At 53.7% G+C, this 26534-nt stretch overlaps 3 protein-coding genes across 5 annotated transcripts; 1 reads left to right on the forward strand and 2 right to left on the reverse strand.

The window, feature by feature from the left end:
- The first annotated feature begins 1139 nt into the window (after positions 1–1139).
- On the forward strand, positions 1140–8546 carry NRGN (neurogranin). Its single transcript, XM_004438418.3, has 4 exons — positions 1140–1298; positions 6776–7002; positions 7269–7286; positions 7731–8546. The coding sequence occupies exons 1-2, from the start codon at positions 1284–1286 to the stop codon at positions 6995–6997; spliced, it is 237 nt and encodes a 78-aa protein (XP_004438475.1). The 5' UTR covers positions 1140–1283; the 3' UTR covers positions 6998–7002; positions 7269–7286; positions 7731–8546.
- An 85-nt stretch (positions 8547–8631) lies between these two features.
- Positions 8632–13861, reverse strand: VSIG2 (V-set and immunoglobulin domain containing 2). Of its 3 annotated transcripts, none has more exons than XM_004438419.3 (7): positions 13692–13861; positions 13016–13179; positions 12199–12406; positions 11222–11380; positions 9940–10059; positions 9679–9823; positions 8632–8999 (listed from the first exon to the last, which is right to left on the reverse strand). In XM_004438419.3, the coding sequence occupies exons 1-7, from the start codon at positions 13750–13752 to the stop codon at positions 8867–8869; spliced, it is 990 nt and encodes a 329-aa protein (XP_004438476.1). In that variant the 5' UTR covers positions 13753–13861; the 3' UTR covers positions 8632–8866. The 3 variants fall into 3 exon arrangements, with proteins under 3 accessions (XP_004438476.1, XP_087289992.1, XP_087289991.1); XM_087433865.1 differs by having other exon boundaries at positions 8941–9117; XM_087433866.1 differs by lacking the exon at positions 9940–10059.
- Positions 13862–14870: 1009 nt separating this feature from the next.
- Positions 14871–26268, reverse strand: ESAM (endothelial cell adhesion molecule). Its single transcript, XM_004438421.3, has 8 exons — positions 24723–26268; positions 23325–23732; positions 19609–19796; positions 18330–18531; positions 17989–18144; positions 16395–16517; positions 15975–16101; positions 14871–15732 (listed from the first exon to the last, which is right to left on the reverse strand). The coding sequence occupies exons 2-8, from the start codon at positions 23392–23394 to the stop codon at positions 15417–15419; spliced, it is 1182 nt and encodes a 393-aa protein (XP_004438478.1). The 5' UTR covers positions 23395–23732; positions 24723–26268; the 3' UTR covers positions 14871–15416.
- Positions 26269–26534: the final 266 nt, after the last annotated feature.

Here is a 26534-nt window from a genome sequence, read left to right on the forward strand (position 1 = left end):
TCTCCCATATCTCCCCTTCCCAGCCTCTCACAAAGCCCACATCCTTCCTCCATCACGGACCTAAAGAGCTGATGACTTCTACTATCTCCCTATACTGGGGTTTAGGGTATTTTTCTTCTTCCCAGGGGCAAGGGTGGGAATGGCCAGTTTTTGTCTTATTCTGAAGCAGTGGATCAAGAGGCAAGGGAGAGTCTGGTATGGGGAGTGGGACAGAAGGGTGTTTCTCCCAAGTCAGTATCTACATATAAATACATACAAAATGGGTGTTGTGCACATATGATTTTGTTTGGTGCAGGGCATACAGATAGATGGATGGATGGATAGATAGATAGATAGATAGATAGATAGATAGATAGATAGATAGATAGACAGACGACAGACAGGTGATGGATGGATGGATAGATAGATACATAATGCAGACGTCTCAGTTAAGGTGACTTGCCCTCGCGCACAGAACAGGGCGTCTGCTTTTATCTGCACAGTGTGTGCACAAGTTCTGTGTAGTTATTTTTGCAGGTTATGTCTGTAGTGTGTGCGTGTTAACGAAATGCACGTTTTAGGGAGCCTGGGGAGCATCATATGTGGATATGTGGGGCTGGTGTGCTGTTGTGTTTACGTGTGCCCACCACCAGGTTGTGTGCCGACGGCTTTCTCCCTTCTATGGCAGAGTGATGATGGGACTTGTTTACTGCACGTCTTAGGGGGCTCTTTGCGGACCGAGGGGGAGGGAACTTAGAGGGAGCCATATTTGAGACTCTAGCTACGTTGTGAACTGTGGGGAGGTGGATGAGGGGTGCGAGATTTTCTATATATGGGTGGGAGGGGTGCTGTGCCCAGATGTGAGTGTATTTGTGCCCGAGATGTCGAGGGCCTTCTTCTGCCTGCGTCGGCATACATCTGCCTGGCAGTCTGCCGCCTCGGCAAGCAACGGGGTTGAGTTTGGGAGGATGGGGTGTGTAGGAGGAATGGATGGAAGTGTGTAGGCAGAGGGGTTGGGGCAGGTGGGGGAGCTAGGCGGGGGGAGCCAAGACGGGGAGTGGTCCTCCCTCCAATCTCCCCGCCCACTCTGCCGAAGGCTTCTCCTGATTGGCTTCGGGGCCGCAGGGCTCAGGTTACATTCGCGAGCAGAGCGGAGCGCGGGAGAGAGGACCCGAGAGCAGACTTGCTGGTTCGGCGCGGGTCGGCGGGCGCCTCAAGGCCCCAGAGTCCCCACCCAGCATCACACAGACCCCACCCCCACCCTGCGCCAGCCTCCACCCCAGCCAAGGACCCCCAACACCAGCATGGACTGCTGCACCGTAAGTTAGAGGGCCTGGGGGACGGGCACGCAGCTTCGTCTGGGGCAAGGGGCTCCCAAGAACCCCCTGGAGGGCGAGTGAGGGATGAAGGTGGGTGCAGAAGACCTAGGAGCAATAAGGGTGCCTGCGGAGATGTGGGAGGTGGGTGGTGGAAGCCGCCTGTCTGACTTGGACGCCCTAGGAAAAATGCTCCCCAACTCGCGGGGGCGTCTGGGCGCCCATCCGCCAGGCAGTCTGGGTTGGACTGGGAGCTCGGGAGGGCGCTGCAGCAGGGAAGCTGCAGTTTAGACGAGATGAGGAACTTCCCCCAGAGAGACGCTGGAGGCCGTAGCCTAGCGAAGCTGCGGCGACACCTTTCCTTTCCCCTCGCTTTTCGCCCCCACCCCATTCCCCAGCCCACTGCCGCCGCCGTCGGGGGGCGGGCAGGATGATCCTATTGACCTCGCGCCCTGTACAGCGAACGGTGGGTTAGTCAGTTCATATTGGTTAGCCTAGTAGTGGTGATGGGTAGCAAAGAGCCTAGTCAATGTGGTTCTGGGGAGGGGTTGGCCCGTCCCCCAACGCCTTCTCGCCCTGGAGAGGGCTGGATGAAGTGACCGCGAGAGAACCCTGCTGGCGAGGGAAGGAAGTGTTTGCATTTTGTTAGCGCCCACACGGAGACCTGGATGCTGGCAACTGCCTGATGCCACAGTAGATTGCTGTTAAGGGACTCGGGTATGAAAACGCCTGACACAGGACCTGGCTCCTGGCTCACTAGAGTAGAGTGATGATACATATATAAAATTTATTTGTTTATTTATTGCTCCTACATATGGAGAAAGACTACTCCAAAATCCTGTATTCTCATTCAGCCAACCCAGCTAATGACACAAGAGGTTATGACTTTGCCTGCTCCCCCACCGTCCACCCCATGGCTTAGAAAAGAAAAGAAAAGGTGAGGCTTGGAAGGAAAGGATAGCCCAGTTTATAAGAGCCGAGATTTCCCTATGTCTGGGTACCAAGAGGCAGAAAAACTTAGGGGCATGTTGTTGTAGTTGTTATTATGATTTTAACTGTTATTAATATTAATAATAGTTGTCAATTTGTGAATGCTTACCATGTACCCAGCACTTTATATTTAACCATCACCACAACCCTGTGAGGTAGATATTATTTCTCCCATTTTACAGATGTGCAAACTGAGGTTTAGAAGGATTAAATAATTTGCCCAAGGCAGCACAGCTTCTAAGTGTGGAGGCAGGGTTCAAACATAGCACTGTCTGATTCAAATAGCTGTACTTCGTCCTCTCCTCTAAATAGTTACTATTTTTTTCCTCATTAAATGGTAATATGGTCATAATAGAAAATGTAAAAACTAAAGAAAAGTATAAAAAAGAAACGTCAGTCATCTACAATCCCACCCCCTGGAGAAAGCCCTGATAACATATCTGCTTCCAGAATTTTCTGTTTGTTATTCTCTGGGAAGCAATTTTTGGTTGTGAAAGGGGGAATGGTCTCTTAATGGAGGTTCCTGGGCTCCACTGAGGAAGACCGCCTCAACCCCGCAGGAGTGTTTTATAAAGTAGAGAAAATAAATGGGTGGTGGTTTCTGGATATGAGTTGGTTGGGGGGGAGGGGCAGGGAAGGGAATATTGCTGAGATGGTGAGAATGACAGGGAAAGGAAGGCAAGACCCATGGTCAGTGGAAAGAGATGGCAAAGCAAAGAATCCAAGAAGTCAAGGAAGGAATGTAACTTGTCTCCACAGGTGCCTACAGGAGCAATTAGGGTAGGATGTTGGGCCACTGCCTGTAGGCTCTGGTCTGCCCTGGACCATGCTCTTGAGTGCCCAGGAAGTCAGGCTGAGGGATTGGTAGGCATGGTTGGAATGAGTGTCCCCTAAAAAAAAGGAGAAGCTACCACCCAAAGAGTACAGAGGAGGCAAATACACAATTTTCCCAGTGGCCCAGGGCCCTGGGGCACCTCTTCCAGGGCATGCTGTACACAGGAGCCTTCCCCTTTCAGGCCCTGCCCTAGGTTTGCAGGGCTAAAGGGCTGAGCAAGAGACAGCACCATTGTCAGACTGCAGGGGGGCAAGAAGAGGGAGGAGGGGTGACAGGGGCAGAGGGTTGGGGCAGGGCTGGATTTGAGCATCCACATTCTGTGGAGGGCTGGGCTCAGTGCTGGAAGGTGACTGGGATGTGTAGAGAGAACAGACTGCATCTAGGGGGCTAGTGGCAGCGCCCTCTTCATCTTTCATTCTGCAGCTCTCCTTGCTGACTGACTGGGTATTTGGGAAACACCTAGTTCTGCCTTATTTCCTTCTTTCTCCTTGGTAAGGAGACTCAAACAGAAATGAGAAGAAGAAAACAGATATGCTTTTTTTCGAGAGACAGAGCTCTTATTCAAATTAGCAGTTGCTGATTTACATAGCCATATATATATGAGTTTTCTGCATTCACTTAATATGAAAAGGCAAAGAAACAGTTTTTTTTTTTTTTGGATCCCACTGCTCTGCTTTCTTTTGCTTAGTCTAGTTGACTTGGTCCAGCTGAATTCATAAAATAATTATCTGCCCTGAGGCAGTGGTTAACAGCACAGGCTTCTGAATTCCATCACTATTTGTCAGCTGTGTGGCCTTGGGTAAGTTACAAAATGTCTCTGAGGCTGTTTCTTGACCTCTAAGATGGAGATTAAATGAGGTAATGTGTGCAAAGTGCTTAGCACAGGGCCTGGCACATAAGAAGTAGTAGGCAGGGATAATTCCTAAAGCTGTTAGGACTTGGGAGCTGAAGGAGACTTTATTCATCTAGGCCAAGTTCTAGTTGTGGCTGAAAAAACTGAGATCCTCAGAAGTGAAGTGATGTGCCCATTTGGAACCAGAAGCCATGGCTCCTGTTTTGCCCACCAGTGCAATTTCCATCCCCCACCCCCAACTCCTGAAGCCCACCCAGTTCATACGGAGCTCTCAGGCAGACACCATCAGATCTGGGCTTTGGAAGGTGCCAACCCAGGCTCCATGACCCTTCCGGATTCCTTTTACTCTCCCTCCAGTTCTGCCTGTGGACAGGCCACCAAGCGCAATACCCTAAGAACTCAGCTGGAGGGAGAGGGAGCTGATTCTGGGGAGGAGCAGTGTGTTGGGGGTGGCTTTGCCTGTAGTTCCAGGTTTCCATTCTAGATCCAGCCAGGGTGGGTGGTGCCAGCAGGTCGGTCTTAGCATGGTGGGGGGAGATGTCCCTTCCTCCGCTCAGCCTCCACAGCTGCCATCTGGGGAGCTGGGTCAAGAATGTTTTTGATAGTTGTGCTCTTGAGGAGAAGCTTCACTGTTCCCTGAGACTGTCCCAAGAAAGGCATGAGCTCTGAGAATCAAGGAACCCACGAGAGTTATTAGAGTATACAAGTGGGGAATAAAATGTCCGGGAGAGAGCACTAGACCTGGGAAAGACAAAAAGAGTGTGTCGGGCCGCTCCACAACCACACTGGCCTCTTGATAACTCCTTTTAACTGCATTTAAATCAATTGTGGGCATCTTGAGCACAAATTGAAAAACTTTGAAGCCCAGGGAATGAAGACCACCTTGGGAAGCATAATGAGGGAAGCCATTTGTAAACTTGGGCTTAGGCATCTGGGATTTAAACCTGTGCTCCTGGGGCAAAACTTGGTGGGGTAATGATCACCGAAGCCCCACTCATACCCATCCCACTCCTGGAACGAGATGGGTGATGGTGGAGAGGGGAAAGGAAGAGAACTGAATTACTATTACCAAGTGAGACCTTGGTCATCTCATGCCCAGGAAGCAAAACACAGTGAAAGCAGAAGTCCTCAGGCAAAAAAAAAAAAAAAAAAAAAATGAAGACAAATTTCTAGAAGCTAGAGGGTCAGATCAAAGGAGAAATGCCCTTCTGACTATGCAGTAACCATCCACATCCCCACGCACATTAACACTGTGAGTAATATTAAGCAACAAAGGGGCTCAGGGGCTGAGGTCCTCTCCATTCCAGAGCCTTGCCTCTGAAATCAATACCATTAATGCCCTAACCCTTTCTCCTCTCAGCTAGGGCAGGCTGTGGGAGAAACAGAAACCTGGGGCATGGGGTGGGTCTGATTATCAATAGGTTGAACCATATGAAATTATTTTTATATGACCACTTTTGGCCTATACAAACAACTATTTCACAACAATGTATTATTATTTAAAAGAATCATAATAATAGCTACCATTTATTGAGCAACTAGATTGTGCCAGAAAATTTATGCATATGTCATGTTGTTGATTCTTCCGCACAACCCATAGAGGTAGATATTATCCTGATTTCAGATGAATGAGCTGAGATAGGGAAAGATTAGATAACTTGCCCAAGACCACGCAGTTAGAAATGGTAGAGCTTTGTTCATTTTCTTGACTGCCTTTACCTATCCTACCTATCCAGAGTAGGGGTTAAAAATAGACTCTGGACTCTGACATACAAGGGTTTGGTGCTTAGGTCCACTGAAAGCTATCTGTATGACCTCTATAACACTCTAATCATCAATTAGAGTTTATAAACACTCTAATCATCACTCTAATCAATTTTATTAGAGATAAACTAGGATAACAATAAAAAATACGTCATAGCTTTGTTGTCAGGCTAAATAAAATAATGTCTGTAAAACACTGTGTTACTGGCTGGGAACAGGGGAAGTGCTTAAATGATAGCTATTGTCGTAATTCCTTTCTCATGTGCACATCAGGGAAAGGGCTTCTTGCTCCTGCTTATCTTTTCTTTGTCCTTTTTTGGAGTGAAGCCTTTTCTCTGTAGCATCTTCCAGATCATCTCCTCTCTACATCCTGGGAGCAATGGAAAATGGAGAGTCAGTGGGAAAACAGTCTCTGGTCCTCTATTCCTAGGTGGAGGGAGGCTGACTCACTGAGGGGTAGCCCCATCCTCACTCTAATTCCAGCTTTGAGCTCCGGTGTGATTTCCCTCAGGGAAGGGACTTTCCTACTGATTCTTCTACACCCTCTCCCAGGGAATCCTGGACTCAAAAGGGGCCCTTCTGAGGTGGAGGTGCGCTCTGAGGACAGGGGGAGGGGCAGCCTCATCCAGTCATCCAGGAGTCCCTGCTGCTGTTTACTTTGCTCCTCCAATCCCACCCTCCAGTTAGCTCTGCAGCTCCCCTAACTCGGCTGACGGTGATGGGCCCTTCGCTGACTCAGGGCTATCTGGCTGTCTTGTATCCCATCCCACCGTGCACTTCTCTTTCCTGAGTTGGGAACACACCTGTATCCACCTGATCCTGAACCTTCCTTTTTGCCTGCTGCTGCCCGGGAGGGACACACACACACACACCAGCGCGCGGCCCCCTGCCTTAGCCCTTCTCCACGCCGGTGGCTCCCCTCTCTGCACTTCCCGCCACCGCGTCGCCCCCGTCTCAATCCCCCAAGGCTCTCCCCCTATCCCATCCTCGCGGGGTCTCGGCTCAGTTACCCTATAAGTACCCCCTGCCCGCCCCCAGGAGAGCGCCTGCTCCAAGCCCGACGACGACATCCTAGACATCCCGCTGGACGATCCTGGTGCCAACGCGGCTGCTGCCAAAATCCAGGCGAGTTTCCGGGGCCACATGGCGCGGAAGAAGATAAAGAGCGGAGAACGCGGCCGGAAGGGCCCGGGCCCCGGGGGGCCGGGCGGAGCTGGGGGCGCCCGGGGAGGCGCGGGCGGAGGCCCCAGCGGAGACTAGGCCAGGTGAGGCGGGCGGGGCGCGACGGTTCTCCTCTCCCGGACTCGGGACGCTGAAGAGCGCCGCCGCTCCTCCTCCGAGGACCAAGGAAGACAAACGGCGGGCTGGGGTGGGGGGTGGAGAGGGGTGTGGAGGGAGCTAAGGGTGGGGGACTAGAAATCCGAGACATGAGGTGGGTGGTGGGAGGAGGCTGAGGGTGCTGCGCGTTCCGAGAGCTCACCTGTCTCTCTCTTTCTCTCCACCCTCCCTTCTGCCCCACCCTGGACCGAAGAACTGAGCGTTTTCGAAGGTAATGAATTCGACTCCCAAGCGGCAGGGTGGGAGCTCAGAGTGGGAGAGAAGGACCGAATCCCCAACCCTTCCCTCTTGCCCGCCCTCACCCACTCCCAGCCAGGGAAAATACACCCTGCGCCTGCGGGTTTTCTGATACATCGAGACACCTGAGGCTGCGATGGGTAGACACCTGAGGCTGCGATGGGTACACACCTGGACCAACACAGATACGCTGTCACTCCCGTTTGGCTGCACAAGCCCGGCCGGGGGCTATAAACACACTGCAGCGCACACACGTACCGGCCGCGGGCTCATTTCAGCTCAGTGACTCGGGGTGGGGGGTTCTAGGTGACTGGGGGCCCCGGTCCTCCCCGCCCCAGTGTCCTGGCTCGGGAAAGGAGAAGGGAAGGGGAGAGGAAGTACCGGGAGAGGCAGGTGTTCAGACTCTCTCTCTCCTCAGTTCCCTAGGAGAGATGGATGCCGCGTTCCCTTCGCAGTGACGAGACTTCCCTGCCGTGTTTGTGACCCCTTCCTTCCCACCAACCTGCCAGCTTCAGGAGCCCTCCCTGCGTCCCCAGAGACTCCCTCTCCCAGGCAGGCTCTGTCGAGGAGTCGCTAAGTCCATGGCTTTTTACTTAGTTCTTCAGTATAGTATGGTCCCCATTTGCCCTCCCTCCCCACCCTGCCCCCAAACCCCGCGTTCCCAAATCTTCCTTTTGCTTCTCGCCCACCTCTCCCCGCACCCAGCATGCCGCTCTGCCTCCGCAGCCTCCGTGCGCCTCCCTTTGCGCATTGCGGAAGGCGCCCTAAGAGTCGTCCAAGTACACTCCCTTAAAAAAAGAAAAAAGTTCTTTCGTTCTGTGCGCAGCTGAAAGGGGCGCCCTGCGTCTCTGTGCCGTTCCCGCCCCAGCCTAGCCCCAGAACTTTGGATCTGGGGCCAGGAGAGACGGGAAGAGGGTGTTTATGGTGTCGGATACCCCTTGCTCTGACCAGAAGGGAAGTCCCAATTTCGCACCCCATCCCTACGCCTGCCTGTCATCTGCCCTCCCCTCTCACCAGCTCACCCTGAGAGCCGCCTCTCCAGCTCTTGTCTGCTCAAACGCCTAGCGCCTGGGAGGCTCGGTAGGAGGAGTCTGCCGCGGCCCCGCCCCTGCCCCTGCTGGCCCCGCCCCCGCCGGGCTCCTGGGGTTGTGGCCGGAAGGTTTTTTTATCTCCGTGTGTGCATGTGACCGTGCTGGGTTGGAATGTGAACAATAAAGAGGAATGTCCAAGTGTTCAGAGGGTGCCAGAGGGGAGGGAGTTTGGGGTACAAGGCCACTGCTTGAAGCTTGAACAAGTCTCATTTGACCAAAGCAAAAAGTGGAGGTGGGGAGGGGGAAAGGAGGAGAGAGACCTAGGTTAAGACCTACTACTTGGAGCCAACCAAACTTCCCGCCTACAGCATCAGCTCTCGGACATCAAGGCCATTCCTTCCCTTATTGGTAATACTCTGGGCTGCGCAGAGGAATTTGCTGTGCCGGCAGAAAGAAGAGGGAGTCAATATGGTACCCACAGGCTTTAATTCTTGATATCCCTCCTCAGGGATCGAGAGAGAAATCAGACAGCCATAGGGAACTTGGACTTGGTGGTCGTTACAGTGCTGGCAGAGGGGCGCCTCTCTGGGAGCCCACTGCTAGAATCGGCCCTCAGAGAAGTTTGCTCAGAAATCCCAGGAGCGATGGCATCCTCCCTGATGGATACAGGCAACTTCTTAGTGAAGGCTGGAAGCATCCCTCAAAGGACCCCCATCCTCTAACCCAGGGACTTTTAAATTTTGCTGTGCATGAGAATCATCTGTGGAACTTTGGCTGAAATGAAAATTCCAATCAAAACCATATCACCCCTCCACACACAGAGATTCTGCTTTGGGAGAGATAGCAAGTGGCCTGAATCTGAATGTTTAACAAGCTCCTGGTGATTTCTCTCCAGGTAATCTGGGGACCACACTTTGAGAAATACTACTCTGATCCCCATTCTGGACCCCACGACAGAGGCAGCTTTTGCTTGTCCTTTCCTTACTGCCCCACATTAGGTAACTAAACTCAACTGAGTGCTCAGGGCAAATCCAACTCTTGGCATCCACATCCTGTTGATGTATGAAAAGGCCTTAAAAACTGAAAAGTAAAAATTCTTTTAAGTGTGAGGAGGGTGAGGGGAGCTGGTGAACCAACCCCTCCATTTCGCTCACACACTCAAATATACAGGCTATCCTGCCACCCCACCACCACCACCACCAAATCCCAGGGCTGAGCAGCCCTCCTTATCCCAAAACACCCCAAAAGATTTCAGAGTTTGAGGGCTGAAGTCACCTACTGTTAACCCAAGCCCATTCCTCCCTCTCTGCACCACCCCCCAGCCCTCCTGCTCACCTAAGGTCACTACCCTGATATGTCTCCTTGGGCCTCTTCCTCCTCTCTTTCTGGAACCTTATGAGGCAGAATGCAGCGATCGACAGGAACAGCACACCCAGGAGCACTCCAATCACAGCCCCAGCCACGCGGCCTTTGGAAGGGTCTAAGGAGACACAGGATCCTCAGAGCTGCAGACCTTCCTTGGCCCTTCCTCAGATAGCTTTATGCAGCCTACCCAGCCCATGCCTGCCAGTCTGGCCTCTGCCTGGCATGCCCTACCAGTCACAGAGAGGGTCAGCTCACAGGATGCACTGCCCATCTGGTTGGTGGCCACACAGCGGTAGGTGCCAGAGGAGGTCAGGGAGAGATTGGTGAGAAGGAGCTGGCCAGACACCTCATCTAGATGGTAAAGAGGAAGTGTTCCATCACTCACTCCACTCACAGTGAGCACCTACTGTAATGAAAGCATATTTCATTTCATGCTTAGGAAGAGAGTAACCTCATTTTATTAGTGAGGAAACTGGCTCAGAGAAGGAGAGTAATTGTGACCCAGAGAGGAAACCCCAAAGCCACCACAACTTCTGTGTTCTTGCCACTCTACACAGCTGCCTTTTCAGGGGAGGGGGAGACTGCACACACATGAAGGGTTCAGAAACTGGCAATGGAATCGGAGTGGGGTGCTTTCAGGTTCCTGGGTCGGGGAAAAAGGCTTGATTGCTAGAAACTGTATCCCCTTGGGTGGCTCTAAGCTGACCCCAATGCTTTTCTAAACTGCTTACCTTCACTTTAGAAAGCAGAGCACACACCAGGAGGTGATCTCGAGGGCTCTCTGAATTGATAAAGGGGTTTGCTGGGACTGGGGCTTAGAGGAGAGACAGGGCACTGGAGCCAGCATAAGGAGGCTGAGAAGCTAAGGCTCTTAGCCGGTTATATGGTTCCTACAAAGAAACTGGCTAAATGATTCAAGCTACTCTGACTCAGTTTCCTCTCTAGGAAGTTTGGAAATGATTCGTGATCCTTCAGAAATCTAAAAGAAATCCCCCCAAAACAGACAAGTGGGAATCATAGAATGCCCCCTGCCTTCCACTCTCTTCCAAGATATCAGGAGTACATTTAGTCTGAGAAATGCTCCCAGGATTATGCAGTCACAGACTGTGCAGGAAGACAGACAGGAGGGAACAATACAGGAAGCCAACAAAGAAGCAGGGAGAGGGCCGGCCCTGTGGATTGGTGGTTAAGTGCGCGCGCTGCAATGCTGGCGGCCCGGGTTCGGATCCCGGGTGCGCATCGAGGCACCACTTCTCCGTCCATCCTGAGGCCGAGTCCCACATACAGCAACTAGAAGGATGTGCAGCTATGACATGCAACTATCTGTTGGGGCTTTGGGGGGAAAAAATAAAATAAATAAAATCTTAAAAAAAAAAAAAAAAGAAGCAGGGAGAAGGTATAGCAGTTTATCTCAGACCCCAGGTATGGAACTGGTGCTGTGGGTGTGTGGAGTTGAGAAAGCAGATTTGCCCAGGTCCTGAATCCCCTCTTCCTTGATGCCCTGGGTCCTTACCTTGCACCATGCTGCCAGGAGAAGGCGTAGGAGAAGATCCAAGGTGCACCCAGTTGTACACTGGCCTGGGGGCTCCCTCAGAAGAGCTGCATCTCAGTGCAGCAGAGCCCCCCACAGAGGTTTGACCACTCTGGCTGCACGAGGGGCGACTGGGGGGCACTGCAAAAATCACACATAGTACCTTAGTGATCTTCTACCCCCACCCCCATGAAGTGCTAGATTTCCTGCTTCAATATCCCTACCAAAGAGTGGTCCACTTCTGTTCACATACCACTGCATCCCCAGGAAATTTCCACTACAGGAAATTCTGATTGTCAGAAAATTCTTCCTCGTGTTGAGCCAAAATTTGCGTTAATGTAATATCCACCCATTGGTCCCAGTTCCTGCCTTCTGGGTCCACAAAGAGAAGTGAGAAATTTCTGCTCCACAGAACAGCCCTTCAGATATTTGAATGCTGCTGTTATACACCACGTCCTAGGTCTTCTCTTCTCCATCTAAACATCCCCAGCCTCTTTAATAGTTTCTTCTGTTTGCTTGTCTCTGAGTGGGCTCTAGTTTGGGGTGAGACAGAAGCTCTGAACACAAATTGGTGCTTAGTGATAGAGGCCCTTCTTCCTTTAATGGCCACTCCCCTTCCCCGCCACTGACCTAGGGAGGGACAGAATCTGAACTACAAATGGGAGTTTCCCCCAAAGATTGAGCGGTTGGGGGCATGACTCAGAGCCCCATATATGGGAAGGGCTTTCTCTCTGGAACCCTTTGTTAGCAGGGACTGAGGGAGGAGGCATTCTTTGTGTTGGATGGAGCAGGAGTATGATCATCTAGACTAGAAGACTTTGCGAAGGAGGCATTTTTCTCTTGGGGTCCCCAGTGCCATTGTGAGCTTGGGCTGGAAACCAGGATGTGGGGGGATTCAGCGGGGCCAGTGTAATCTTTCATGGCACATGGGGGGCTGGTAGGTCCCCAGGCTGCCTTACCCAGCACAGTAAGGTTGATGAGCCCCAACCCATTGGTGTAGAAATCTGGCGGGTTGTTAACAAGGCAGAGGTAGGTGCCAGTATCCGAGGGGTGAACATCAGTCAGTTTCAGGGTGGCCACCCCGGCTGTAGGGGGGTCCTGAAGTAGGCTGGCCCGCTCTGCCTTAGAACCAGTTGGATACAGATGGCCATTGGTGAAATACAGGATCTGGGGAGAAACAGAAGACACTCATATGTGCCTTTTTCTGCCTGGCATCAATTCTGCTGTCCTTTCTCAAAACTGAGTATAAGAGGCCCTTCCCTTACACCAGCCAGGGAAGCTGACACTCTGTAGCCAGAACCATGAAGGTCTATCTGTCCCCAAATAACACCCCTTTCCAGGTGCTAAATGAACTAGATTCATTGCTTTCAGCTAAGCATGGCTCTCTCAATTTGTAAAAAAAAAAAAAAAAAAATTGATGCAAATATTCTTGGAAGGGGCAGCATATCCTACTACCAATCACAACACAGCCTCAATGGGTTTATTAACTGAAGCTGGGACTGCACTGACACAGGGAAGTCGGATATAGGAGCTACGGGAGAGGAAGTTGGAGACAGTACAGAGCTATATACATGTGACAGAGGATCACGCAGACTGCAGTCCTAAGAAGATCTAGAAACGGTCCACTTATTTTTTTCATCCAAGCATACTGATCCCCGACCACGCGCCCTCATCCTGAGTGCCCCTTCTGTTCCTGCCTCTCCCGGCCAACCCCCACTCCCACCCTCCCCAAGAGGCAGGAGGCCCCCCACTCCGGCGCAGTTGCTCGCAGCTCACGGGATGGGACACAGAGATGGGCTTCCCAGGCTGCACAAAGCTCCACTCCAGGGCGAAGTTGTCTCCCACCGACGTGCTGTAGCTGCAGGTCAGCTCGGCCGTGTGGCCCACCGGCGCGCTCAGGGGCTCGGCGGGCACCTTCACCTCCACGGCTGCCCCGGGGGCTGGGGACGCAGAGGGAGGCCGGCGGGAGGAGCGGGAGCGGAGGCCGGCCCCAAATCCCGGCCGTCTGGAGGTCCGGCCCACCCCGCCGCTTCCACAGCGGAGGCTGGGGGCTCCCACCTCCTCCAGAGCTCAACTGTGCCCCCGACCCCCACAATCCCTCCCTTCTCGAAACCAGAGGTTTCCGGGAGGGAGGAGCCCACATCCCGCCCGCCCGGGTTTTTCTGGGTGAAAGGACCGAGACTGGGCCAGGTGTGAGGGTGTGTTTGTCGGGGAAGGAAAACAAGAGTGCTACGGTGGTTAAACCCTCCCCGAGAGGCCCAACTCCCTGCCGGCTTGCGTGCCTCTGTCCTTCGCCCTCACGGCCTTCGACGCCCCCTCCTCGGCCTCGCCCCGGCCACCTCCTGGGCCCCTGCAGCCCGCCGGGCGGGCGGGACTGAGAGGCCCCAGGAGCCCGGGAAGCCAGGCCTCTGTCCCCAGCTGTCACCAGGTCCCGCCCGGCCTCCCTCCTCACCACTCATGCAGACGAAGCCCAGCAGGGCCCGGCAGAGGAGAGGCCCCGGGAGCCAGGCCATGGCCGCGTCCTGCCGTCTGTTGTCTGTTGGTCCGTCTGCGTATCTGGGTCTGGGGGAGGGAAAGCTGTGCCCGCAGGGCGGCCTCCTCGTGCTGGGCAGGAGCGAGACTGGCTATCTCAGAGCAAACAAGGGGAGAGGAAGACGCCCTCAGGTAAGGAAATGCTCCTCCCTCCTTCAGGCCCGATTCTGGAAACATTCTAGCCTTACTCCCTTCTTCTGTCCTCTTCCTCCCAATTTCTGAAGCTGTCAGGCCCTGGGGAAAGGGCTGGGCTTGGGGCGGGCACCCTGAAGGGAAAGGATCACAACTGGAGCTCTGTAGGGAAAGAGTGACCCTAGAGGAAGAGGGAGGCATTCTGATAACCTGAGAGCTGGCAAATGACATCACCACTTTGGGGCCTCTCACACTGTGAGCCTGAGCCCCAGGCTGAAGACCCTTTCTGACCCCTTCAGAGAATCTTGTTCTTTCCAAGTCTCTCTTCTCTTCTCCTCTGAGATCCCTTCTTTGGCACTTTCATTACATTAGGATGACATTAGGAGTCTCCATGGAAACTACAACCACCTCCCTACTCCCAGAGCCACTCCATTTTGTGGGGAGAGAAACTGAGACTTGGAAGAGACGCCACCGTTGGCAGGAAAGGGTATGGTAGAATTGGGGTGTACACCTGCACCACATCCTATGCCCAGCTCTCCCTCAGTACAAGGGGCATCACTGCTGGGTGGGCAAGAAGATGTGTGTGTTCAGGATTCAATGGTCTGGGAGAGGGGAGCATGCCAGGTTCCTCTCCCCAGCCCTTGAAGAGGAAGCAGGAGATTAAGTGCCTGCACACCCAAACAGTGAGCACTCAAGCCAGCAGAAAGTGCACCAATTTCATCCCCTTGCTGCGCAGAGTGGGTTAGGGTCTTCCCAGCCTCAGGCTCTTTGTGCTTCTCCCTTTGTGCCACCTGACAGCAAATGACCCTTTTAAAGACTCTAGAAGAGCTATCCTGAGCCAGTAAGCTGGGAGGCTGCGTGGAGAAGCCCTCCTCCTGGGTACACAGCCTGGGTAAGGGTCCTCTTTGCATCATCCTGAAGCTCAACTTCGGCAATTCCAAGTTTGAAAAGGCAATTTGACTCTCACTTTCCATACAAACACAATGTATCTTTATTGAAATCAGCAAGATAAAAACAAAAACACACGTTTGGAGTTAGTTTAAAAAATATCTTCCCTATCCCCTGCTCCCCCAAAAAACCCAACCAAGCTAAATATAACCAGGACAGGTTATATTAATGCAGGGAGCTGGAGTGGGAGTGAAGGATGATGTTAGATAGGGGTGGAGTACAGATCAAGGGGGCCTGGAGGACTCATTGACTGGCAGTCTCCACGAGGGCCCTGGGGGGTGGGGTGGACTGCCAATCTCAGCAGCATTCCACTGCAGTCATAGAGAGGACTAGGGGAGGGGGTGAAGGCTCTACTTAATCCCAGGTCCACTTCTTCTTCTCCTTCTTCCTCTTGGAAGTTTGGGTCTTAACTGAAACTCAGTTTTCCCATAGTAAAGAAAGGTGGGGACAGAGGACTGGAGGTCTGGAAGATGGCCACCCTCCCAAGCCTCAGGCCTCTGTGCTAGGGGTGACCCCTATAAGAAGGAGAGAAACCAGATGGCTTAGCTAATGGGTGGCTAGGCCATCACACCAGAGACCCAGCCTGACTCTGGGCAGGCACCATCACGGGGACAGCACCTATTCGGCTCAGAGTAGAGGAAGAGACCCCCCCAGGGCTGGGGGATGTTGGCTGGGGGTGGGCCCCATCTGTCCTGGGCAGCCTTGGTGAGGGCAGGACCTGACTGGCGAGGCTGGGTGTGGGGGTCAGTGCACCAGGCCTGGGAGGGCCTTGGGGTGGCCGGAGGGCTCGTGCTGAGGTGACAGAGGAAAGGGTCCCATTCTTGGAGATTGTGTCTGAGCCCTTGGGCCAGGGCAGGGTCCGAGGAGCAATGGCATCCTCCCTAGTCATCAAAGAGGTAATAAGAGGTCAGAAACTGGAAGGGGGAAGAGGGGAGAGTTTCTACATGCTTTGTCTTACTCTCCCCTCCCTCCTACTTCAACTCCTCTCTCCCTTAAAATCTGCCCATAGAAATGAGGTTTCAACCACTGCCCACCCTTCCATTAGATGAAAGCTGCCTGAATTCCCAGCCTATGTAAGAGAAGCTAGGAGAACCCCATTTCAGCAGAGACCAGGGACACTTACTTGATATCATTGGCTGCCTCCTCTAGGGCCTTGCCCCGGCGTTGGTACAAGAGGACCAGCCCAGCCAGCAGCCCCAATCCAACCAGGGTTCCCACAACAGCTCCAGCCACCACTGCAGTCCCAGGCCCTGGAAAAGTCTTGGTGTCAGAGGAAGACACCCAGCTGTTGCCACCCCTCTTCAATCCCACTGCCCCCCTGCCACCATACTCATGCACTCTTTTTCCCTGTTAAGAAGAGGGCTGGCTGTCAAGTAGAATATGGTCAGTCACTGACCAAACATTTGTACAAACATTTGACCAGCACAAGCTCCTTGTCCTATTACGACAAGAGACCTCAGCAGATAGGCCGCCTCACCTCTCTTACAACCCCACCCCCACCATTGACCAGTCTTCTCCTTAACCACACTTACCCCTCACTGACCTGTGCTCACTTCCAGGGTCACATTGCACTGGGCAATGCCCACCTTATTTTGGGCCCTGCAGATGTATACTCCGGACATGGAAGTGGAAAGGTTTGTGAGGTTTAAAGACCCACGGTTGGCATCTGTGGACACAATTTAGCTATCAGTCCAAGGACCCTCTCTCCCATTGAAAAAATCCTGCTCCTCCTCTGGAATGTCCTCTTTGACCTTTTGGGAGACTCAGCTGTCTGTCCCCTGATGGAGGGGAAAGGTATGCAGCCAGCATGCTGGGCTCTGCTCCCAGTTGCAGAACTGCTAGCTCAACATCCCTCTCCTTTTCCACTGCTCAGTATCCCCAACTGATATCTGAAAGCAGGCTACAGAAAAAGGCATGCCCTGAAAAAACAAAACATGATTTTTATTTTTATTTCTGAATGGCAGAGTGGTGAGAAAGAATATTAAGCTAGGAATTTAAAAACCTTGGTTCCAGAATAGGCCACGTGACTTTAAACAAGTTATTATCTCTGGGTCCCAATTTTTTCATCTGTAAACTGGGGGTAATATAACCTACTTGGTGTTGAAGGGATTATATGAAATTGTCATTATAACAGTTAAAGTTTATTGGCTGCTTACTCTATGCCAAAGACTGAGCTCTTTACAGGTATTAACTTATGAAAATTTCACAACAAACCTATGAGGCAAGCACTATTTGAAAAAAAATAACTGTTATTATAAAAATGGTCAAATGAAAAGTAGAAAAAGGGACAAAATGAAAATCCATATGCCTACCCCCTAGATCCAACAATTGCTAACATTTTGCTGTACTTATTTCATTTCTCTCTCTCTTTCTCTGAGACATTTTAAAATAAATACTTCAGCACGAATCTCCAAAAAATAAGGACGTTGTCCCACATAACTACAATACCATTGCCCCATCTGATACATTAATAATAATTCTCTAAAACATCTAATACTGCATATTAAAAACGTTCCAATGGGGGCCGGCCCAGTGGCGCAAGCGGTTAAGTGCACGTGCTCCGCTGCTGCGGCCTGGGGTTGGCCGGTTGGGATCCGGGTCACGCACTGATGCACCGCTTGGCATGCCATGCTGTGGCGGTGTCCCATATAAAGTGGAGGAAGATGGGCACGGATGTTAGGCCAGGGCCAGTCTTCCTCAGCAAAAAAAGAGGAGGATTGGCAGACGTTAGCACAGGGCTGATCTTCCTCACAAAACTAACTAACTAACTAACTAAATAAAAATGTTCCAATGGCCCCAAAATGTCTTTTATAGCCGGTGTGTTCAAATCAGAGCTATTGATATCCCCTTGTTACAAAAGAGGAAATGGAGGCACAAAGTCACAGGGCTAGCGCACAGCAGAGCTGGAATTTGAACGCAGACTGTGTAGCTCCAGAGCCTCTTGAGTAACACAAGCACAGCAGGGGGAGCACCCAGCACAATGCCTGCACCGGGCAGGCCCTCTTTCTCCACCCCTCCCCACATCCTCCTCCTCCCCAGGACTTCCCAGCCTCCCCTGTTCACCCCAGTCCCTCTGCTACCTCTGGCCTTTCCCCCACCCCAGCCACAGTCTCAGTTGTCTCCAGAAGTTCCCTCACCTAAAACTGGTGCAAAGAAAACCTGAGGGGATGGAGGTGGCCGCTCCCACTGGTATTGGGCAGCGGGCTTACTCCTTGGGGACCGGCAGCTCAGGGTCACGTTGGTCCCCACACGGGGCACGCCCAGGAGACGGCAGGATGGAGTATCTGGAGGAACTGGGGGAGGGGGACAGGTTAAAATCTCACACCGAAGGGACCAACAGATCCCCCCCACTCCCACACACATACCCTCTGTCATTCCATTTGTCCCTCCTCCAACCTTTACATCAGCCACTTGGGAGAGACCTGCCTGGCCTCCCGTGGGGGTGGGGGGTATTGGAGAGGGTGTGCTTCCCACTTACCCAGCACATCGAGTTCTAAACTTTTGCTGCCATGGCCCCTATTTTTGCCTTGACTGTCATGCACGTTCACAGAACAGAGGTAGGACCCAGAATCTTTCTCCTGGAGGCCCTGCAGCCGCAGGGACACATTCCGGGAGGGCATGGGGTAGACCAGGGATGCTCCAGGTTTGCTTGACAGGGTCCCACTGATGTACGCCAACACCTGGTGTGGGGCAGAACACCTGCCCGTTACTACATGTATGCATTGTACCCTCAGGCTCAGCTAATCTCCCTCCCCCAAACTGGCAATCTTCAAATGCCCATCACCTGCACCATCCCCTCTAACCTGTACCAGCCCCTCACTCACCCCCTGTCTCCCTGGTCACCCTCTCGCCGCCCCTGGGTGCTCTTCACCAGAACAGTTCTTGGTCGCCTATGCATTGTCTTTTCATCACCACTTAGAAAGTATGTTTAGAAAGGTGGTGTAATGGGCAAGGGATAATGTAAATAGGGGTTATGTATGAAAGAAACTTAGACTGCAGGGGTAGACCCAAGATGTAATATATATATATCTTTTTTTATCTCCTTTTTCTAGAAGATGTCTCCACCCCCCAAATGTATAAGTTCAAGCCCTATGAAACCTGGATCTACCCCTGCAATCTAGGTTTCTTTCATACATACCCCCTATTTATCAAATGACCTTTTGAACACACTTTCCAGGGCCTGGAAGGAGCCCATGCAAGTAAGGGGCTCTGAAAATGAAGTTTCATTGCCTTCTGGGTAAATCCACCTCTGAATATAAGTCTGATGTGAGGAAGGAGGATAGGTGGGAGATTGTGGGAGGAGACTGGCCCTTGCCTCTCCAGGGGGGTATAGAGGGGCAGCAGGACAGATAATCATTTGGGAAAAGAAGTGGCCTGTGACAGTGTCCAAAGCACAGAGAATGTGAAAACAGAAAGATGCTCAACTTTAAAAGTTGTGTGATACTTGCTCTAACCCTTCTCATTTCCTCACCCCCCAATCCTCACTTCCCCACTCCCTAAAGCAAAGTAAAATGCCACTCCACTTTTCAGTGTTTTGTGTGCTGGATTCCTAGGAAAAGCTGGGGAAAGAGAATTCTTTTGGGAAGCCTCCAAAGTCAGAACAAAAAATTCAACCTGTGAGGAGGACCTTGCTTTTCCCTGCGACTTCTTCCTTGTGCCCCATTCCCAGGCCACCCCTCCCCCCACTGTTGTCAGCTCTTCTCTACGCCCCACACTGGGCACAGCTAGCCTCTGGCTGAGATGCTTTCCTCCCTCACCTGTTCCGACTCCTTCCCGTTGTGTACCAAGTACCACATCACGGTGGGCATCTCCCACGGCTGGGCAGAAGACCCCTCCTCTCGCAGGGTGTACCACGCCGGGAGCACCACTTCCCGGCTCTCTACCGCCTGCAACCGAGTGAGGCTGGCGGGCACGTGCAGGTCCAGCTGGGCCCGCGAGGAGGATGCTGGGGACAAGATCAAGGAGGCGTGAGCGCGGAGGGCTGGCTCCCGTTGGGTCCGCGGACCCTGCCCAACTCGGCAGGAGGAGAGGGTCACGAAAGTCCCGAGAACAGGAAGGACGAGCCTTGCGGGGTCCCGCCACTAGAGGCCTCGAAGACTGCCCAGAGACCGCTAAATTAGTGTCCTGCTTTCCATTTCATCAGAGTTTATTCTCCCCAACCTCGGCCCGTGGGTTTGTAGCGGGGATAGGGACACATTTCTATGCATTTATTTATATCCAGAGGCGCAGATTTCGGAGCACCAAGAAGAGGAGGCAGATTTCCAGCGGGGAGGGGAAGACATCCAAAAGGAAGGGCAGATTTAATACTTTTAAGGTACACTCTACTTAGCCCACTTGCTCCCCCAGCTCCTCGGGGAAGGGGGAGTCGTGACGCTGGTCAGGATCGCCAGCGTTCCTCGCTCCTGCGTTCTCAACCTCACGGGCCGAGGGGGTTGGGAGGCTACCCGGTTACTGATTAACCCCGCGGCCCCTTCTGAACTGCTCAGAGAAAGAGACGGGAGCGGCCCAGCGCCCAACGTGGCCCAGTTGGCTGCGGTGCTCCCTGGCCTCCCGCTCAGTCCGGACACTTGGGCTTCCCCAGGAAAGCGGCGAGTTGAGACCCAGAAAGCTGGCAAGGGCCCTTTGGGGTCCAAGCGATCTGGGCAGATCCTCTGAGGTCACAGAGAATCATAGCAGAGCTGGGACGAATGAAGGTCCCCTAACAATCAAGTACAAAGCTTGTGTCCAGGGTCCAGGAGGTGGACTGGGGTGTCGGTTTCGAGGAGGGGATTCTGGAATCAACGCTTGCACCATGGCGTCCAGGAATACACTCTTTGGCCCTTCGGAGAGGCAATGGAGCAGCCTGAGTCGCAAGCCCTTTGGGGGAATCACCTTGGGTTTGTACCCGGCCAGGCCTGAGAATGCCGGCCGCCCTAGTCCTTGGCCCTGCTCTCCCTCGGCCTCAGCACTCTGTACCGGAGTCTGAGACGTCACCTCCGCATGGTGGCCAGGCGGCCAACGCGTGGACAGAGTCCGCATGCCGGCTCTCCTCCATCCTGGAGCCGGACTGAAGGCCTCTGAGGGCCCAGGAGCGGATCCGGCCAGGATGCACGCCACCCCCACGGCTTCCCGGCTGCGCGTCTTTGCAGAACCACCACCCCTATTCCTCGGCCTTTGTAGCACCCCCCTCCCCATTTCCTGGCGGGTCCCTGCGGGCCGGCCAGGAAACTTGTGCCCAGTGATAAGCCAGAAGACAATGACGGGGGGTGGCCGCTAGACCGGAGGCTCTACAGGCGAAAACAACCTCCGCCTCAAGGAGCCCAACGCCCTCTGGGGACCTGTTCGCCGAAGCCAGGAACGCCAGGAGGCCTGCGGGCCGTGGCGGCTCTTCCGCAGCCTTCCTGCAACACGCTCCCTGCGGCCAGAAACAGTTCCCGCCGGGAAACCTGCCTGGGTCCCGGGAGGGGCGCGAGATTCCTCGCCCTAGACGCCCCAGCGACCCTTCCAGGCCCTGCATTTATAATTTCACTTTGCAAAAGGTAGACGGGGGTTAAAATAGATAGTAACGGACACACTGGGGTCTGGGCAAACGCTCTCTGTCCTGTGCCCCCAGTCAGAAACTAGAGGCTGAAGAGGGCCTGAGGCTTCCCTGCCCTCGTCCTGGGTGTGTGCTGGAGCAGAAGCCCCCCAACTCTTCGTTCCTTTTCGCTCTCAGAGTCCACAGTACCATAGGGAGAGAAAAACGGGGTGGTTGGGGCTGAGTGGAGACAGGAGCAGCCCAAGAAAGCAACCCTTCTGGCCCACTCGGAGACCAGAGTGAGGGAGCAGGCAACGGCTGAAGGAGAACGAAAATGGGCCCGCTCCCCAGGCCTACTATTTTTAGTCTCCCTCTTTCTCTGAGAAACTCCCCCCGCGGGCTTCTCACGCCCCAGGGGCAGCAGCGCTGAGCCTCTGCGCGGGACGGAAGGGCCTCGCAGGGAGCCGTCGGGCAGAGCCGGGTGCCTGCTCGAAGCGCCGTGGGACCCCAGGGCCATTTAACTCTCGAGTGGCTGGCGGGAGCTCAGCAATCCCCAGTAGGAACATTGAACCTGGGCCGTCAGTGTGAAAACTGAGGCTCAGAGTTCGGACAGAAAAAGGAGGTGTTGCAGGAGAGCTGCAGATGATGCCTGGGCAGCAAACTTGAATTTTTCTCCCCTGCTTCGGAGGCCCCCACCAGGTAGGAAGATGGGGCAGTTGGGGGTAGAATGCAGAAGGGAAAGAGGCGCTAAGGCTGAAGTTGGGAGAGGCGGGCTGAGAAGCTGAGGGATCCTGGGGCAGGCCCACCAAGTCTGGAGGGGCAGGAAGCTGTATAGGTTTTGGTGCCGTGGCTGCCCTTGAGCCCCACACTTTGTCTGGAGACCCTAATACTTCATGCCCCAACACCCTTGCAGACCATGCTAACAGGGACACGAGTGAGAAGTGGTCCCCACCTCAGTCCTCATCACCGTGGCTGAATTTCACGCTACATCTTTCCCAGTCTGACTTGCCCTGGCAACTTCCAACCTGAGAGAAATGAGGAGTTAAAGCTGACTTCGACAAACCCACCCTTCACCCTCATTCAGGATTCTTGAAGAGGAATGGCAAGAAAGCCTGGGAGGTAGCAAGTGAAACAGCTTATGGTGGGTTTAGTTCCTGCTGGGTCCTCTTCTCCCCAGATGTCTCATTGGGCCACCCCCAGTTCCTGGGTGCCTCTGGAAGCCTTCAACACTCCTCAAGCATTTGCTTCAAGAGGCGCCCTTCCTCTCTGACTCTTTGCTTTGTGCCTTTGGTTCTGGGAACCAATGGGGGTAGTAGATCTCTGGGGGTGGGGGGATCACAATTCTGTTCCTCTAGGCATTCGAACGAACCCTTCCCCCATTTCCTGTGTCCCAAATGACCTCACGGTCATGCTTTTGGGGCACCTCCCTTGATTCCCAGGGCAGGAAGCAGGAAGAGGGGGCAAGAGGGAGGATCTAGGCTGGGGAATTGCCATGAAGAGCGTGTGTGAAGCCAGGGGACCAGGGAATTCTCCGGGGCTCTGCGCATGGGCTTGTATGTGGGGTGGGGGGAACGGAGGGGGCTTGAGTTAAGTCCTTAAGCTCTTTAGCCAGTGTCTCATCGAGCAGCTCATCTCATCTGGCTCTGCTGGGTGGAGGTGGGGAGCTCTGCTAGGTGGAGGTGGGGAGCGGGGGGTGAGGAATGGTTCTGATAGCTCACCCCTGAGGTCTACCCAGGTGATGCTCTAACATTCTCTCCCCACCAACACACCGCACCCAAAGTGGGAGCTGTCCCGGATACAGCGGGGACAGAAGTCAGCACCAGCCAGTGATGTCCAGAGTGGCCGGGGAGGGCAAGAGTCAGAGGTGAGAGTCCTGTCCCACCCAGTTCCTCATCAGTGCCCCAAACCACCTCCCTCAGGGTCGGATTCACTCCAGCTCCCATCTCAAGTCCCCTCCTGGTCCCGGGTTTCACTCACCGAGGGTACTCAGCCCCAGGAACAAAAACCGCAGCAAGTTGGTCGCAGGGGGCCCGGGCAGGGAAACCATGGCCTTCCCTGGCCCCGACGGAGTCAGGGGCACCGGCTACCGGACACACCGACCGACAGGTGCTGAGGATGCACGACAGCCGGCGCGGACGCGGGAGCCGGGCCACTGACACCAAGGGCGGCTCCAGCCAGAGTCTGTGCGTGTGTGTGCCGGTGGTGGGGTGGGGACCGATGGGGACACGGGGGCGGGGCATTCGAGGGGGCGGAGAGGTCGCCGTCCTCCCGGGCGGGGTGCGCGGGTGACCTGCCGCGGGGCGGCGCTCCTCGCGCTCCGACGGCCGGATCTCGGGGCCTCTATCCGGTCAGGACGCAGGGTGGGGCCGGGTAAGTCATGGTGCCCTGGGCAAGGGGAAAAAAGAAGGGTCCTGAACTGTCACACTGTGGCCATACCGTTCCTCTTGGGCCGGTGTGGGGTAGGAAGGAGAACGAGGAAGGGAGGCAGGTTTGGGGATTATCCGACGTCCAGGAGCCACCCGCACCCCTGACACCGTAAACGGCCGGACCTCTGGCCCGACTAACTGGCTCCGAGCTTGGGGATACCGCGTCCTCGGCCTAACCCGGGCGGCCTTCCTGGAGGAAGGGGAGAGCCGCGTTTTCCCGGGGCCATTGGCACTCCACAGTGCGGGGGCAGAGCGGCAGGAAGAGGCCAGAGTGCCGGCCGCGCGGGCCCCGTTCTGCTGCCCGAAACCGCCGCGTTCCCAGGGCCAGGGGCGGGCTGGGCCCCGGGAGCCGGGCCGCAGGAGCCGGTCGGGAAGAGTAACAGCCCGCCCGCCCCCGCGCAGCCCCGCACGCGCCCCCGCCGCCCGAGGCTGCCAGGAGGAGGCCCGGGGCCGCACCCGCACGCGCCCGGGCCGGCGGCTGGACGCGGGGACCGTCTTCCCCTGTGGGCGGCGAAGAGAGCGGCTCAGCAGGTTCTTGGGAAGTCCCTAAAACCCAGGCCCGAGGGTCACCCGGGTCTTGTGCCTCATACCGCCAGCAGGGAACAGACTGGCGCAAGGAAGCCCCTGGAGCTGAGCGGGCAACTGAGGAAACAGGAGCCCTGTTCCCAGCGCCTCACCTCTAAAAAGAATGGCTTATGTATAGTCCTTAGGCTGACTGGGGAGGAGGGGGCGGCTGCGGGAAGGCAGACTGGACAAAGTCCCTCCATTTCTTTATCCCCCGTGTCTTCGCTGCCCGCCATCCCTCCTCAGCCCCGCTCTGATCCTTTGATTCCCGGGACTAGATCTCGTTCGCCGTGAATATAATTTAACCGCCCCTCCCCCGCCATTCGGTCAAAGGGCCCCTCTGCGCCCTCTGGCGGCCCCGGCGCCCCTACAGAGTGGCACGCACCTGTTCTTGCTTCTCCGACCAACAGCCAAAATAAAGATGCTTCAAACATCCGGGAGCAGCTCAACCACCGAGCGGAGGTCACCGAGGGCAGGAAGCGTAACAATGAATTCCTGGCGCTGCCTGCTCTGGGTGGCAGTTGACTGGGAAGAAAAGCAGCCAGGCCTCCTGGATTCCATTTATTCCACACAGTTCTGCTCTAACATTGTGTCCTTTGTGCCTGGACCGCACAAGGTCTTTTTCTACACATTGCCCCACAGACCCTCTCAGCTGCTTCTTCCTAGTGTGACCTGCCTGGCTGCTCTTCAAATACCTGCCAGGCAGTGGCTTTGAGAAATGCCTGTGCAAACACTAGACTGCTCGTGCAACCTCTGGAATCTAATATTCGGCAGCTCAGGGGCAGCAAAGGCAACAGAAATAGGTAACTGCCAGGGACCTACAAACCTGGAATTGTCAAGCAGATTGTGTGAGTGTGTATGGGGCGGGGGTAGGGGGCTGTTAATTTGGTTTTTCTATTCTATCACATTCAAATTTTTCTTGACTTTAGTCTACACTGCAAACTACCTCTTGTAAACATCCCTTCTTTGTTTCCAGACCAGGGTTAAGTCGCCCCAAATAAGTAACTCCTTCCGAGAAATGCAGTGCAAAGTCTCCTGGTTGTATATCCTGGGAACACCAAAGCATCACACAGGCTGTGCTCTTCCTATCGAGTGCTACATAAGGTATAGCCTCAACATTCACTCTATAGCTAACTTTTCCTTCAGAATTTGGATCCCAAATAATTTGCAACATCGGAAGTAAAGCTGCAACCAAAGATTTGTAGGCAGTGACTGTCTCCATGTGACACAGGGGTAGTCCCCTCAGGACTCTTTCATGGCCCTCACCCCAAAGAACTGAAAGTTTTTGCCAAGATGAATTTTAGGGTAAACATTGTTCTCTACCTTTGTGTAAAATGAGAATGGGGGGCTAGCCTGGTGGCACAGTGGTTAAGTTCGCATGCCTCACTTCAGCAGCGGCCCCAGGTTCACAGGTTTGGATCGCGGGTGTGGATCTACACACTGCTCATCAAGCCATGCTGTGGCAGCATCCCACATACAAAATAGAGGAAGATGGGCATAGATGTTAGGGACAATCTTCCTCACTAAACTAACTTTAAAAATAAAAAATAAAATGAGAATGTTGGCACAGATGATCTGTGAGTGTCCTGGGAACTGCTTGCATAAACAGGTTATATGCAAGAGCAAAGTTCATAGTTTCATATGTTAGGAGACTTGCAGGTCACTAGCATTTCTTCCAATCACATCTCATCTTATATCTCTAAAGTATTTTCTAACGCTGATTCTTACATTTGAATATAGTGTCTTCATCCCCCTTGAATCAGTTATAAGGCTTCATGAAGGTCTAAGTAGTCCACTTTTTGTTTTTAGCAATCCTCATATAGTTATCTGACACCCCGTTGTCCTCTTTTCTAGATTGTTTTGGCCAAAGAGACTGGATGTTCAGTATCAGCAAGCTAATTTCTTTCCAAGTCTCCTTTTCCCAAGGCTCAGCTTTGTCCTCTTGCCCCTCCCCCTCCCCCTCCCAAGCCAAATGGTGAAAACACACGTTGGGTCAGTCTGTCATCTTATCCATGTTGCTCATAATGGTCTAGCAGTGCCCCATTCTCAGTAACGTTAGGTAGATCCAAAACATCCTCACTACATGTTCCCCAAACGTTCTGCCCCAGGTAATGGGATAGAAAAAAAAAAGCATGAAGCACAATGTTTCTTTTGGGGTTGGTCACTGGCAAAGTTTTGGGAATGCCATGTAGTACTC

This window comes from Ceratotherium simum, chromosome 7, assembly GCF_057802395.1.
Source record: "Ceratotherium simum simum isolate JZ-2026a chromosome 7, ASM5780239v1, whole genome shotgun sequence".
In the NCBI taxonomy this organism is placed as follows: domain Eukaryota; kingdom Metazoa; phylum Chordata; class Mammalia; order Perissodactyla; family Rhinocerotidae; genus Ceratotherium; species Ceratotherium simum.